At 44.8% G+C, this 15,733-nt stretch overlaps 2 protein-coding genes across 2 annotated transcripts in view; both read left to right on the forward strand.

Annotated features, from left to right (window-relative positions):
* Positions 1–875: 875 nt before the first annotated feature.
* On the forward strand, positions 876–1,381 carry LOC129468955 (peptidyl-prolyl cis-trans isomerase A-like; the record flags this gene model as incomplete). Its single annotated transcript, XM_063628244.1, has 1 exon — positions 876–1,381. A coding segment is annotated over one exon (480 nt), but the record flags the coding sequence as incomplete, so codon positions are not given.
* Positions 1,382–2,530: 1,149 nt separating this feature from the next.
* EIF2B3 (eukaryotic translation initiation factor 2B subunit gamma) overlaps positions 2,531–15,733 on the forward strand; it is a 137,316-nt gene continuing 124,113 nt past the window's right edge. The window contains exons 1-3 of the mRNA XM_055254581.2: positions 2,531–2,748; positions 8,044–8,200; positions 11,039–11,184. Coding sequence (XP_055110556.1) covers positions 8,053–8,200; positions 11,039–11,184 — 294 coding nt within the window. The 5' untranslated portion in view covers positions 2,531–2,748; positions 8,044–8,052. The remainder of the gene's footprint in view (positions 2,749–8,043; positions 8,201–11,038; positions 11,185–15,733) is intronic.

Below are 15,733 nucleotides of genomic sequence, written 5' to 3' on the forward strand. Positions count from 1 at the left end.
CAACTCGAGATTTAAGAGATGAATCAGGCCGGGCACGGTGGCTCATGGCTGTAATCCCAGCACTTTGGGAGGTCGAGGCGGGCGGATCACGAGGTCAGGAGTTCAAGACCATCCTGGCCTATCTGATGAAACCCCTTCTCTACTAAAAATACAAAAATTAGCCAGGTGTGGTGGCGCACGCCTGTAGTCCCAGCTACTCAGGAGGCTGAGGCAGGAATCACTTGAACCCGGGAGGCAGAGGTTGCAGTAAGCCGAGATTGTGCCACTGAACTCCAGCCTGGTAAGAGAGTGAGACTCTGTCTCAAAAAATAATAATAATAATTAATTAATCGAAAAAAAAAGGAAGCTTTCAAAAGATTAGGAAATTGCAGGAATGCATGGGAAAAAGAGAATGGCCATTGGTTCTGTTATCTAGTGCAACTTCATAAACAACTCCAAACTGTAGAGCTTAGAACAACAATTATTTTATTATCTATTGGCCATTTTTAAATATTTGTTTTATTTACTTAGAGATACTGTCTCTTTGTTACCCAGGCTGAAGTGCAGTGATACCATATTGGCTCACTGCCACCTCTGCCTCTCGGGCTCCAGCGATCCTCCTGCCTCAGCCTTCCAAGTAGCTGGAACCGTACAGCGCACCACCACACCTGACTAATTTTTGTATTTTTAGTAGAGAGGGTGTTTCACAATGTTGCCCAGGCTAGTCTCAAACTCCTGGGCCCAAGGGATCCATCCGCCTTGCTTCCTAAACTGCTGGGATTACAAGCGTGAGCCACCACACCTGGCCTATTATTGTTTTGTTAAAAGCAGGGTCTCGGCTTTGCAAATGCAGCCACCGGCGCCAGGAGCTCTGTACTATCAGCCATGGGTAACCCCACGTGTTCGACATCGCTGTGGAGGGCAAGCCCTTGGGCCGCGTCTCCTTCGAGCTGTTTGCAGACAAGGTTCCAAAGACAGCAGAAAACTTTCGTGCTCTGAGCAATGTAGAGAAAAGATTTGGTTATAAAGGTTCCTGCTTTCACAGAATTATTCCAGGGTTTATGTGTCAGGGTGGTGACTTCACATGCCATAACGGCACTGGTGGCAAGTCTACCTATGGGGAGAAATTTGATGACGAGAGCTTCGTCCTAAAGCATACACATCCTGGCATCTTGTCCATGGCAAATGCTGGACCCAACACAAATGGTTCCCAGTTTTTCATCTGCACTGCCAAGACTGAGTGGCTGGATGGCAAGCCTGTGGTCTTTGGCAAGGTGAAAGAAGGCATGAATATTGTGGAGGCCATGGGGCACTTTGGGTCCAGGAATGGCAAGACCAGCAAGAAGATCACCATTGCTGACTGTGGACAACCCTAACAAGTTTGGCTTGTGTTTTATCTTAACCACCAGACCATTCCTTTTGTAGCTCAGAAGAGCACCCCTTCACCCCATTTGCTTGCAGTGTTTTTTTTTTTTTTTTTTTTTTGAGACGGAGTCTCGCCCTGTCGCCCTCTCCCAGGCTGGAGTGCAGTGGCACGATCTCAGCTCACTGCAACCTCCACTTCCTGGGTTCAAGCAATTCTCTTTCCTCAGCCTCCCGAGTAGCTGGGACTACAGGTGCACGCCGCCATGCCTGGCTAATTTTTTTTTTTTTGTATTTTAGTAGAGACGGAGTTTCACCATGTTGCCCAGGCTGATCTTGAACTCCTGAGCTCAGGCAATCTGCCTGCCTCAGCCTCCCAAAGTGCTAGGATTACAGACGTGAGCCACCACGCCCGGCCTGCTCGCAGTATCTTATCTTTGTGCTCTTGCTGCAGTTCCCTTTGGGTTCCACGTTTTCCTTGTTCCTTTTCATGCCTAACTAGATTGTAGAGTTAACTTTATGATCATGAAATAAAAACTAAAAAAAACAAACAAAACAAAACAGGGTCTCACTCTGTCGTCTAGGCAGGAGGAGTGCAGTGGCCCGATCACAGCTCACTGCAGCCTCGAACTCATGGGCTCAAGCGATCCTCCTGTTTCAGCCTCCTGAGCAGTTGGGACTACAGGCACACACTACCATGCCCAGCTAATTTTTACTTTTGTAGAGACTGGAGTCTCTCTCGCATAGGCTGGTCTTGAACTCCCGGTTTCAAGCAATCCTCCCACCTCGGCTTCCCAAATTGCGGAGATTACAGGTATGAGCCACCATGCCCTGCTGCCCCCAGTTTTGATGGCTAAAGTTAACGTGAGTGGCCCTGTTACAAACAGGAAGTCCTGGCAACCCCTGCAGGGGCATTCGGTGATTTTTTTTCACTAGCTAGCCAAAACTACGGCTCCCAATGAGCTTTCTTTCACTGAATGTACTCGAAGTCAGGTCTTAGACTTACTCCCTGAGGAAAGAGGCTGAGTTGTTCCGTTTGGGTTCCTGGCACCCTGCACTGGGAGGAATACTCAAAAGGCGTTGGTAATGTGTTAATGGACAGAGGGACACACGTGTCGAATGCTCCTCGGTGGCCCCGCCCCTCAGGCCCCGCCCCCATCAGGCCCCGCCTCCCCTCCTCTCCGCGGAGTGTGCTTCCCCTCCGTCATCCATCGCTCGGCGGTCGTGCCTTCTCCATGGGTCTGCTCTGCGCGTTCCATCGAGTTTCTCGGCCATCGCGCGCCTGCGCCATTGGGCTGTCAGTCAGAGGCGGCGTGGAGAGCGCTGGGAGCGGTTGCGGCGTGCGGGGAGCTGAGGTATAGCTGTGACTTCTGCCCTGCCAGGCCGCGCACGAGCTGGCTGACCCGGGTGAGCAGCGCGGTGGGGCCACTCATCTGAGGGAGGCGGGCATGTCGAACTGGGCCGAGGTGGACCCGAAGGGGTAGGAGAGGGTGCTGAGCCCCGAAGTTGTCAGTTCGACTCCCTGCTCGACCCGGTGTAGCTGTGTCCGAAGTAGAAGGGAGGTTGGGGGAGAATCCGAGCCAACCACCTTATGCAAGAGATGGAGGAACTAAGTTTCTAATCTCAGCTACTCAAGAGTCTGAGGCAGGAGAATCGTTTGAACCTAGGAGGTGGAGGTTGCAGTGAGCCTAATTCGCGCCACTGCACTGCAGCCTGGGCAACATAGTGAGACTCTCCGTTTCAAAAAAAAAAAGAAAACAAAGAAACGAAGTTTCGGGGAGGGGAGGTTCTGCTTAAAGTCACAGCGAGTGAGCGAGCACCAGACCGGTACCAGACGCCTTTAGCACTGTGCCTGCACTCTTTCAGCCTCAGCCCTTCATTCATTTATTCAGCCTGCCTTTAGTTGTTTGGATGCAGGGCAGTGAAATACAAGGAGGAATGCAGTGAGGTCTCTGCCTTCAGGCAGCACACGTGGAATGACAGACTAATTCTGATACAGTTTTCTTATCTATTTACAACTGGAAAAGGCATGAGTGCTATGATGCAGGCAAGTCTGAGATGCGGTGAACACCCTCTCCAAAGCTTGGGAGGCAGCGAGGCTCGTTGCCATGATTCCCGTCACCCATAGTCCTGGCAGTGACCTGAGCATTTGACAGTTTGCCTGGTAGCATGATTAGTTATGTTCATGATAACTATTCATGCTTCCTAAGTTGCCTTTCTTCACCCAGGGCCTCCTTGAGAGCTGGAACCTCAGTTCCTAGTGGCCTGGGTTCTAATGCTTTTATGCATATATTTGAGTTTGACTCTTACACAGTTGTGAAATTCCCAGGTCCTCATTCCACTCTGATTTCTGGCATCTGACTGGGAATACAGTGATGATGCACACACAGTCCAAGAAAGTCACTCTTAGACTCTTATATAGACATTTAAGAGACATTAATGTTATACTTAAGTACACATTTAAACACATATGTGCAATGAAACCCTGTAAAGGCTAACAGAATCTGCACATGGCAGAGTGGAAGCACTTCGGGAAAAGGAGTCACTTCTGGAGGGGTGGGAACGGTTAGGAATGGCTTTGTAGGCAAGAGGATTCTTGAGCTGTCTTCAAAGTTTAATAGGTGATTACTAGACGCAAGAGAAAGGCAGACTTGGAAGCAACAGTAGCAGTGCGGAGACCAGAATTATGAAGCAGCAGCATGGCTCAGTTAGTACGAAGGCTTTCCATGACCTAGTCTCTGTCTAATAAAGCAAATACAAATATAGTGCTTCTCGTGAGATGGACATTATTTTGTCTGCTTTACATAGAATAACATATTTAATCTTAACAACAACTCTGTGAAGTGAAACTGTAATTATCCCCATCATAAAATGCAAAAACTGAGGCATAGAAAAGTTATGTAGTTTGCCCTAGTTCACACAGCTAATAATAAATAGTAGAGCTAGAATTCAAACCTAGGCATTCTGGCTCTACGGTCTATGAACCTAACCACCAGGCCTCCTTCTAGAAGCCGAGGACACTGAGAGTTTTAAATGTCAGGCCCCTGATCGCACCACCTATGAGTTTCAGAATCATGACTCAAAGTCATCTTTTGACTCTTTTTTTTTTTTTTTTCTGAGACAGGGTCTCACCATGTTGCCCAGGCTGGAGTGCAGTGGTGTGCAGCCTTAACCTCCCAGGCTCAGGTGATTCTCCCACCTCAGCCTCCCGAGTATCTGGAACTACAGGCATGTGCCACCATACCTGGTTAATTTTTTATAGAGATGGGGTCTCACCATGTTGCCCAGGCTGTTCTAGAATTCCTGGGCTCAAGCGATTCTCCCATCTTGGCCTCCCAAAGTGCTGGAAGCATGAGCCACTGTGCCCGGCCATCTTTGGCTCTTTTTTTTTTTTTTTGAGATGGAGTCTCGCTCTGTCGCCCAGGCTGGAGTGCAGTGGCGCAATCTCGGCTCACTGCAAGCTCTGCCTCCCGGGTTCACGCCATTCCCCTGCCTCAGCCTCTCCGAGTAGCTGGGACTACAGGCGCCCGCCGCCATGCCCGGCTAATTTTTTGTATTTTTAGTGGAGACGGGGTTTCACCGTGGTCTCGATCTCCTGACCTCGTGATCCACCCGCCTCGGCCTCCCAAAGTGCTGGGATTACAAGCGTGAGCCACCGCGCCTGGCCGACTCTTTTTTATTTTTATTTTTTTTTTGAGACAGAGTCTCGCTCTGTTGCCCAGGCTGAAGTGCGAGTGGTGTGATCTCAGCTCACTGCAGCCGCTGCCTCCCGGGTTCAAGTGATTCTCCTGCCTCAGCCACCCGAGTGGCTGGGATTACGGGCACCTGACACCATGCCCGGCTACTTTTAAAAATATTTTTAGTAGAGGCCGGGCGCGGTGGCTTGCACCTGAAATCCCAGCACTTTGGGAGGCCGAGGCAGGTGGATCACCTGAGGTTAGGAGTTCAAGACCAGTGTGGGCAACATGGTGAAACCCTGTCTCTACTAAAAATCCAAAAAATTAGCCACGCATGGTGGTGGATGCCTGTAATCCCAGCAACTTGGGAGGCTGAGGCAGGAGAATCGCTTGAACTCGGGAGGCAGAGGTTGCAGTGAGCTGAGATCATGCCATTGCACTCAACCTGGGGAACAAGAACTCTGTTTCAAAAAAAAAAAACAAAAAAATTTTTAGGAGAGACAGAGTTTCACCAAGTTGGCCAGGCTGCTCTTGAACTCCTGGCCTCAGGTGATCCGCCTGCCTGGGCCTCCCAAAGTGTTGGGATTACAGGTGTGAGCCACTGCGCCCAGCTCATCTTTTGACTCTTAAGGGTCCAGTGCTCTTTTCATAATAACATTAGATGTGGTGGATGTTATATAATGCCAAAGTGAAATTAAATTACACTCTGAGGCAATGCTTGCTAGAATCTAAATGACCATATCTTTACATTGTGAATGTTATGCAAGAGCCTTCACTTTGTGCCTTGGGTATAGTAGGTGTTAAGTGCTGCACTTTAGATGTTGACGTGCTGGGCCCAGGAGTAATAATAATTATAGTAAAGTTGCAACATTATTTGGCAATTTGATGTTGGATAGATTGTTTCTTCTGAATGTTATATTTTAACACATTTGTTTTTAAAATTACATCATTGTTGTAAGTCAGAGAAAGTACTTTCAGTTTAAATCAATAAAGATCGGTCAAGTGCAGTGGCTCATGCCTCTAATCTCAGCACTTTGGGAGGCCCAGGCAGGAGGCTTGAGGCCAGGAGTTTGAGACCAGCCTGGGCAGCATAGTGAAACCCCATTTCTATAAAAAATTAATTAAAAGAATTATACAGGTGGCCAGGTGCAATGGCTCATACCTGTAATCCCAGCACTTTGGGAGGCTGAGGTGGGCAGATCACCTGAGGTTGGGAGTTTGAGACCAGCCTGACCAACATGGAGAAACCCTGTGTCTACTAAAAATACAAAATTATCTGGGCGTGGTGGTGCATATCTATAATCCCAGCTACTTGGGAGGCTGAGGCAGGAGAATCGCTTGAACCCGGGAGGCGGAGGTTGTAGTGAGCTGAGATCATGCCACTGCACTCCAGCCTGGGCAACAAGAGAGAAACTCTGTCTCAAAAAAAAAAAAAAAATGCCAGGCATGGTGGCACCCACCTGTCGTCCCAGCTACTCCAGAGGCTGAGGCAGGAGGATTGCTTTAGTGCAGGAGGTTGAGGCTGCAGTGAGCCATGATCTTACTACTGGACTTCCAGACTGGGCAATGGAGCAAGACTCTGTCTCTAAATAAATAATAAATAAATAGGATTGGTGCTGTGGCTCACACCTGTAATCCCAGCACTTTGGGAGGCCGACTCAGGTGGATCACCTGAGGTCAGGAGTTTGGGACCAGCCTGGCCAACATGGTGAAACCCCATCTCTACTAAAAATACAAAATTAGCCGGGCATGATGGCCCATGCCTGTGATCCCAGCTACCCGGGAGGCTGAGGCAGGAGAATCGCTTGAACTCGGGAGGTGGAGGTTGCAGTGAGCCGAGATCACGCCATTGCACTCCAGCCTGGCAACAAGAGTGAAACTCCATCTCCAAAAATAAATATATAAATAAAGATTTGTGACCTTCTACTGTGCCTGTGTTCTGTGGTAGTTTCTGTAAAGAGATTCTTTTCAAAGTCGAATAGGTTTGTTTATTACCTTGAGTTTGAAAAAAGGAATTAACAGTTTGGTTTGTTTTTATAATTGTGTTCTGTAAATCTAGGTTCAGATACAAGCCTAAGTTTGTGTTTACAGTGATATCTTTAAAAATTGGAGGAATAAGATGAGCCGAAGGCTGAATTATTGGAGGAGTCTTAAGTCATTTCATACTTTTCAGAAGCCTAACATGCCTGTGTTTCTGCTGTTAATTCTAGTCAGACATCTTTTAATATTTTCTTTTTTCTCTCTCTTTTTTTTTTTTTTTTTTTTTGAGACAGGATCTCCCTCTGTCACACAGGTTGGAGTGCAGTGGTCCAATCTCGGCTCACTGCAACACCTGCCTCCCAGGCTCAAATGTTCCTCCCACTTCAACTTCCCAAGTATCTGGAACCATAGGCAGAAGCCACCACGCCTGGCTAATTTTTTGTATTTTTGGTAGAGATGGGGTCTCGCCTTGTTGCCCAGGCTGGTCTCGAACTCCTGAGCTCATGTGATCCACACACCTCAGCCTCCTAAAGTGCTGGGATTATAGATGTGAGCCACCTCACCCAGCCTAATATTTTCAAAGAATAAAAATTCACACATCAGAAGTCTACTTGGTAAACTCTTACTTCTTCAGAGTCAATTCAAGCATCACTTCCTATAAAAACTTCTCTGTGTTTTCAATGAAAACTAGGTGTTCCTTTTATTGTATGCCCACTGCATCTTGGATATTTTTCTGCTGTGGCACTAATGACATATATTGTGATTTACTGAATTTGTCTTCTCCACTTAATTGTGAATAACTCAAGGGCAAGGCCTCTTCATTCCTATCCTCCCACTTTTACCAAGGATAGAACTGAGAATACATATTGGTAGACATAATGTTTATCTGCAGCTAAGCTTTTCTTACTCTGATTGCTAGAGTTGGGAATTATGCATTTGACATAGTGGGTATCAGTAACCTAAATAAAAATAGGCTAGTACTGTGTGTGCTTTGATTTTTGTTACATTGGTTTTTGTCTGTTAATTGTTTTTTCTGTACTTGCAGTTTGTAAAAATGGAATTTCAAGCAGTAGTGATGGCAGTAGGTGGAGGATCTCGGATGACAGACCTTACTTCCAGCATTCCCAAACCTCTGCTTCCAGTTGGGAACAAGCCTTTAATTTGGTACCCATTGAACCTGCTTGAGCGTGTTGGATTTGAAGGTGAGCTATGACAAAGTGAGCTGTGAAGTCGTAAAACTTTTAGGAGATTTGATCCCCATTATTTGTCAGCGTTATGAGAATGAGAGAAGGTGACTAGAACTCGTTGGCTGAAGACTGGCTTCTTTAAGGAATGTAGGAGTACTCTATTGCTGTGTGAAAAAGGTTGAGAGGATAGCACTAAGTGTTGTTATGGAGCTGATGTCCACAGTGATCCAAGACAAACTCTGTAAGGATATCAGAAAGAGCAGATTGAGACTCTTAAATGCCTCATAGTCAGTACTTACTGAGAATCTATTATGTACCAGGTAATATTTGTATTATCTGATACATAATATATATGTTTTAAATTTTGTTTTGATGTAAGTACCAGGTTATATATTAAACATGGAGGTACAGAGTTGAAAAGATAGCTCAGGCCCTGACTTCCAGAACTTTAAAGTCTAGTGATCCTCTCTACTTTTTGCTTAGGTAACTAGGTAGATAGTTATGCCATTAAGTAGGAAAAGGAATAGGAGACAAGGAACAGTTTTTTTTTTTTTTTTTTTTTTGAGATAGGGTCTCACTTTGTCACCCAGGCTGGAGTGCAGTGGCACAATCTCGGCTCACTACAACCTCCACCAGGGTTCAACCTCTCCCGGGTTCAAGTGATTCTCCTGCGTCAGCTTCCTGTGTAGCTGGGACTACAGGCGTGTGCCACCATGCCCGGCTAAGTCTTTTAATCCAAGATTCCTCATTTGTATTTTTAGTAGAGACAGGGTTTCACCATGTTAGCTAGAATGGTCTCGATCTCAGGACCTCGTGATCTGCCCACCTTGGCCTCCCAAAGTGCTGGGATTACAGGCATGAGCCACGGGCCTGGCCAGGAAAAGGTTTTAATGAATTTTATTTTCATTAAAGTAATGAGTTCAGCTTTGGTCACATTGAGTTTGAGGTGTCCTATATTTAGATATAATAAATCAGGGTGCCAAAGCCTGAGGCCCAGTCTTGTGATCCAGTGTTCATTCCATTATTAGAGTTGCCTCCTATAGGAAGGGGTGGTAGCTTAATAGCTCTCTCTTTGTATTGAATGAAGATTTAAAATGTTGGAGTCTCACCATCGCCCAGGCTGGAGTGCAGTGGTGTGATCTCAGCCCACTGCAACCTCCACCTCCCAGGTTTAAGCAATTCTCCTGCTTCAGTCTTCCGAGTACCTGGGACTACAGGCGTGTGCCACCACTCCTGGCTAATTTTTTTGTGGGTTTAATAGAGATAGGGTTTTGCCATGTTGTCCAGGCTGGTCTTGAACTTCTGACCTCAAGTGATCTGCCTGTCTTGGCCTTCCAAAGTGTTGGAATTACAGGTGTGAGCCACTACGCATGGCCCCCTTTGGTTTTTTTGTTTTTTTGAGACAGAGTCTTGCTCTGTCGTCCAAGGCTGGAGTACAGTGGCATGATTTCAGCTCATTGCAACCTCTGCCTCCTGGGCTCAAATGATCCTCCCATCTTAGCCTCCCGAGTAGCTGTGACTACATGCACGCCACCACACCTGGATAATTTTTCTTTCTTTCTTTTTTTTGGCAGAGACAGGGTTTCGCCACGTTACCCAGGCTGGTCTTGAGTTCCTGGGCTGAAGTTATCTGCCCGCCTTGGCTTCCTAGAGAGTTTTTTGTATTTCTTCCCATTTGTATTTTTGATGAATGTTCTTCTGAATTCTTCATATCAAGGAAAAGTGGCATATAATATATTAAAGTGTGGGCACCATTCATGTAGACCTGAGGTTTTTTATTTTTATTTATTTATTTATTTTTGAGACAGACTCACTCTGTTACTCAGGCTGGAGTGCAGTGGGGTGATCTTGGCCCACTGCAGCCTCCACCTCCCAGACTCAAGCAATCCTCCCACCTAAACCTCCAGTTTTTGGGAGTTTTTTTTTTGAGACGGAGTCTCACTCTGTCGCCCAGGCTGGAGTGCAGTGGTGCAATCTCGGCTCACTGCAAGCTCCGCCTCCTGGGTTCACGCCATTCTCCTGCCTCAGCCTCTCCGAGTAGCTGGGACTACAGGCGCCCGCCACCATGCCCGGCTAATTTTTTTTGTATTTTTAGTAGAGACGGGGTTTCACCGTGGTCTTGATCTCCTGACCTCGTGATCCGCCCGCCTCGGCCTCCCAAAGTGCTGGGATTACAAGCGTGAGCCACCGCGCCCGGCCGGGAGTTTTTTTTATAGAGACAAGGTTTTGCCATGTTGCCCAGGCTGGTCTTGAACTCCAGGGCTCAAGTGATCCGCCTGCCTCGGCCTCCCAAAGTGCTGGGATTTACAGGCGTGAGCCACTGCGCCCAGCCAGCATGTCTTTTAATCCAAGATTCCTCATTTGTAAGATGAGATTGTTCTAAGAATTAACTGGGGGAGGCCATATGCAATGGTTCACATCTATAATCACAACACTTTGGGAGGTCAAGGCTGGCGGATCCTTTGAGCCCAGGAGTTGGAGACCAGCCTGGGCAACAGAGTGAAACCTCATCTCTACAGAAAATATAAAAATTAGCCAAGCATGGTGGCACATGCCTGTAGTCTCAGCTACTTGGGAAGCTGAGGTGGGAGGATTGCCTGATCTTGGGAGGTTGAGGCTGCAGTGAACTGCGATAGTGCCACTGCACTCCAGCCTGAGTGGCAGAGTGAGACCCTGTCTGTGAAAAAAAAAAGAATTAATTGGGGGAATGCAGGTAAAACACATTGAAAAGGCGCAATAATATTAGCAATTGTTATTACACCTAGAAATAGACCAAATCTAATTGAAATCGTGAAACCACTGTCTACATGAATAAGTTTTTGTTTTTCTTTCTTTTTTTCTTTTGTCCTATAGAAGTCATTGTGGTTACAACCAGGGATGTTCAAAAGGCTCTATGTGCAGAATTCAAGATGAAAATGAAGCCAGATATTGTGTGTATTCCTGATGATGCTGACATGGGAACTGCAGATTCTTTGCGCTACATATATCCAAAACTTAAGGTGAAAAGCAATTTTTTGACTCTTCTTGTTTATTGAAGATAGATAATATCTTTTTTTTTTTGAGACGGAGTCTTGCTCTGTCGCCCAGGCTGGAGTGCAGTGGCGCAGTCTCGGCTCACTGCAAGCTCCGCCTCCCGGGTTCACGCCATTCTCCTGCCTCAGCCTCTCCGAGTAGCTGGGACTACAGGCGCCCGCCACCACGCCCGGCTAATTTTTTTTTTGTATTTTTAGTAGAGACGGGGTTTCACCGTGGTCTCGATCTCCTGACCTCGTGATCCACCCGCCTTGGCCTCCCAAAGTGCTGGGATTACAAGCGTGAGCCACCGCGCCTGGCCGAAGATAGATAATATCTTATGTTTTCCCAGTGCATTATAGTTTTTTTTAATTTTATTTTTATTTTTTTAAATTTTTTTGAGACGGATCCTCGCTCTGTCACCTAGGCTGGAGTGCAGTAGTGTGATCTCAGTTCACTGCAACCTCCACCTCCCGGGTTCAAGCAATTCTCCTGCCTCAGCCTCCCAAGTAGCTGGGATTACAGGCACACGCCACCATGCCTGGCTAATTTTGTATTTTTAGTATAGATAGGATGTTGGCCAGGCTAGTCTCGAACTCCTGACCTCAGGTGATCCACCCACCTCAGCCTTCCAAAGTGCTGGGATTATAGGCGTGAGCCATCATGCCTGGCCCCCAGTGCATTATAGTTTACAAAACTTTATTTCTAATATATTTTTACATCACATTGTTACCCATGTACTCTTCAGTTGCTCTTTGATTTGGTTACTAGTAAAGATTTAGACATTCATTTGTCGTAGTCACTGGTTTCCAATGTTTTTGAGTAATAGTACATTTTTATTAAAAAAGAAAAAAAAGACATACTCTAGGCCAGGCACAGTGGCTCATGCCTGTAATCCCTTTGGGAGGCCAAGGCAGGTGGATCACTTGAGGTCAGGAGTTTGAGACCAGCCTGGCCAATGTGGTAAGACCCTGTCTCTACTAAAAAGGCAAAAATTAGCTGGGCACGGTGGTGCACATCTGTAATCCTAGCTACTGGGGAGGCTGAGGCAGGAGAATCGCTTGAACCCAGGAGGTGGAGGTTGCAATGAGCCGAGATCATGCCACTGCACTCCAGCCTGGGCAACAGAGTGAGACCCCATCTCAAAAAAAAAAAAAAAAAAGATATACTCTAAATGTACTTCAAAAGATTCCATTCATATGAAGTTCATGAACAAGCAATGTTAATGTATAAATCAGAGGAGCAGTTGACTCTGCAGGTGAGGATTGACTAGAAAGAAGCACAAAGGAACATTCAAAAATTCATAGACCTCCCATGTAATATTTGAACTTTTAGTTACCTTTGGTTAAGAAACTAAGGAGCACATAGATAATGAGAACATAGTCTCCCCAGTGGTTTGTGGCTCATGAGCTGAGAAAGATCCACTGTAGATTGTTCTAAAATTGTTTTTCTTTGGAAAAAATTCAATCATTGTGATATTGCCATATTACTTGAAATGGGAGACAAACTTTCTTCTGTTATTTCTGGGGATTAAACGGATGTGTTATTTTCAACTGACTTTTGTACTATAAAACAAAAAATTAATGCAAATATGTAAATGGCTTTCCCACCCCTTTTATTGAGGAATAATTTATACACAGTAAAATGCACAGATACTAAATATACACCTAGATTACCATTATCCAAATCTAGAACAATTCCATCACCCCTGAAAGTTCCTTTGTGCTTCTTTCTAGTAAGTCTCCAATCTTCAGAGTCAACCACTCTTCTGTTTCTATCACTATATATTAATTTTATTTGTTTATAAACTTCATATAAATGGAATCATACAATTTTGTTCTGACTAGTTTTGTTCAGCATATTTTTCAGATTCATTCATGTTATTGAAAGTATAACTAATCTGTTCCTTTTTATGCTGAGTAGTATTCCATTGAATGAATATACTACTATTTATTTATTTATCCTCCTATTGACAGTTATTTGGATTGTTTCTAATTTTTGGCTATCATGCATAAAGCTATTATGAGCATTGTTCTGCAGGTCTTTTTGTGAAAATATTCTATAGGCTGTAGGGTTTACTTTATTGGAAACTAGCAGTTTTCTAAAGTGATTGTACCATTTTATACTTTCATCAACAGTTTATAAGAGTTGCGTTTGCTTCACGTCTTCATCAACACTTGGTGTTGTCAGTCTTTTTAATTTTAACCATTCTAGTAGGTATGTATGTAGTGGTATCTCATTGTGGTTTTAATTTACATTTCCCTGATGGTAATGATGCTCAACACCTTTCCATGTGTTTATTGGCCATTTATATATGTTCATGAAGTGTCTGTTCAAAGCGTTTGTCTATTTTTTAATTGAGTTGCTTGCATTTCCATTATTGATTATAGGAATTCTTAATATAGTCTAGATGCAAGTCTTTTGTGAGATATGTGTTGTGAATATTTTCCGCCAGTCTGTGGCTTGTCTTTTTATTTAATGGTGTCTCTTGAAGAAAAGTTTTTAATGATCATGAAATCCAAATTACTGATTTTTTCTTTTATGGTTATTGCTTTTTGTGTCCGGCCTAAGAAATCTCTGCCCGTCTGACCTTTGTGTAGATGTTCTTTTATGGTTTTGTCTTTGTTTTGTATTCTTTTTGAGACAGAGTCTTGCTCTCTCACCCAGGCTGAGTGCAGTGGTGCAATCTCCACCTCCACTACACCTCCTCACTGCACCACCTCACTGCAGCCTCCACCTCCCAGGTTCAACTGATTCTCGTCCCTCAGCCTCCTGAGTAGCTGGGATTACAGGTGTGTGCCACCACACCTGGCTAATTTTTGTAGTTTATAGAGACAGGGTTTCACCATGTTGGCCAGGCTGGTCTCGAACTCCCGGGTTCAAGTGATCTACCCACCTTGGCCTCCCAAGGTGCTAGGATTACACACATGAGCCACCTCACCCAGCTCAGATTTGACATCTTAATATTGAATCTTTTGATCCTTGAACATGGTATATATAGTCATGTGCCACATAACGATTTTTGGTCAGTGACTGGCCACATATGTGGTCCCGTAAGATTGTAATACCGTATTTTTACTGTACCTTTTCTATGTTTAGATATGTTTAAATACACAAATACTTACCATTGTGTTACAATTACCTATGGTATATAATAACATATTATACAGGTTTGTTGCCTAGGAGCAATAGGCTATACCATATAGCCTAGGTATGTAGTAGGCTATACTATCTAGGCTTGTGTAAGTACATTCTGTGATGTTCGCACAACGAAATCACCTAACAATGCATTTCTCAGAACATACTGCATTTCTCAGAACATATTGCTGTCATTAAGTAACACATAATTGTGTATCTATTTAAGTTTCCCTTAATTTCTCTTAACTGAGTTTTATAATTTTCAGTGATGATTTTTTTTTTCTTGATACAGCCTTGCTCTGTTGTCCAGGCTGGAGTGCAGTGGTGTGATCAAGGCTCACTGCAGCCTCAGCCTCCTGGGCTCAAGTGATCTCTACATCAGCCTCCCGAGTAGATGGGACTACAGGCACATGCCACCATGCACAGCTAATTTTTTAGATATTTATTTTAGTAGAGATGTCTCACTGTGTTGCTCAGGCTAGTTTCAAACTCCAGGGCTCAAGCTGTCCTCCCACTTCAGTCTCCTAAAGTGTTGGGATAACAGGCATGAGCCACCACACCCAGCCCAATGTAGAAATTTTGAACATGTCTCGATAAATTTATTCCTAGGTAAATATTTTTAATGATATTGTAATTGGTATTTTTTCTATTTTCAATTGTTTATTGCTTGTATATAGAAATACAATTGATTTTTGTATTTTGGCATTATGCGCTATGACCTTTTAAATTACAGATTCGTTTAGGACCTTATCATCATATTGCCTGCAAATAAAAGCAGTATTATATCTTCCTTCTTAATCTTTATTCTTTTTAAAAATTAAATTACATTAATTTTATTTTTCGAGACAGTCTCACTGTGTCACCCAGGCTAGTGTGCAGTTGTGTGGTCACAGCTCACTGTAGCCCCAAACTCCTGGGCTCAAGCAGTCCTCCCACCTCAGGCTCCCAAGTAACTAAGTAACTAGGACTACAGGCATGTGCCACCATGCCCGGCTAATTTCTTTTTTTTCTTTTTAGACCAGGGTCTTACTTTGTTGTCCAGGCTGGAGTGCAGTGGCTCGATCACGGCTCACTGTAACCTTGACCTCCCCAGGCTCAGGTGATCCTCCTACCTAAGCCTCACAAGTAGCTGAGACTACAGGCATGCACCACGATACCTGAACTTTTTTTTTATATATACAGACAGGATCTCACTGTATTGCCCAGGCCTGGTCTGGAACTCCTGGACAGAAGTGATACCCTTAACCTTGCCCTCTCAAAATGCTGTGATTACAGGCATAAGCCACCATGCCCAGCTCTCTAAAAAAAAAAAAAAATTGTCTCATTGCCCTGGCCAGGACCTCCAGTACAATGTATATAGGCATTTCCATTCACTTTTGGCCTTCCTTCTACTTTTCT

Source organism: Symphalangus syndactylus, chromosome 12 (genome assembly GCF_028878055.3).
Source record: "Symphalangus syndactylus isolate Jambi chromosome 12, NHGRI_mSymSyn1-v2.1_pri, whole genome shotgun sequence".
In the NCBI taxonomy this organism is placed as follows: Eukaryota; Metazoa; Chordata; class Mammalia; order Primates; family Hylobatidae; genus Symphalangus; species Symphalangus syndactylus.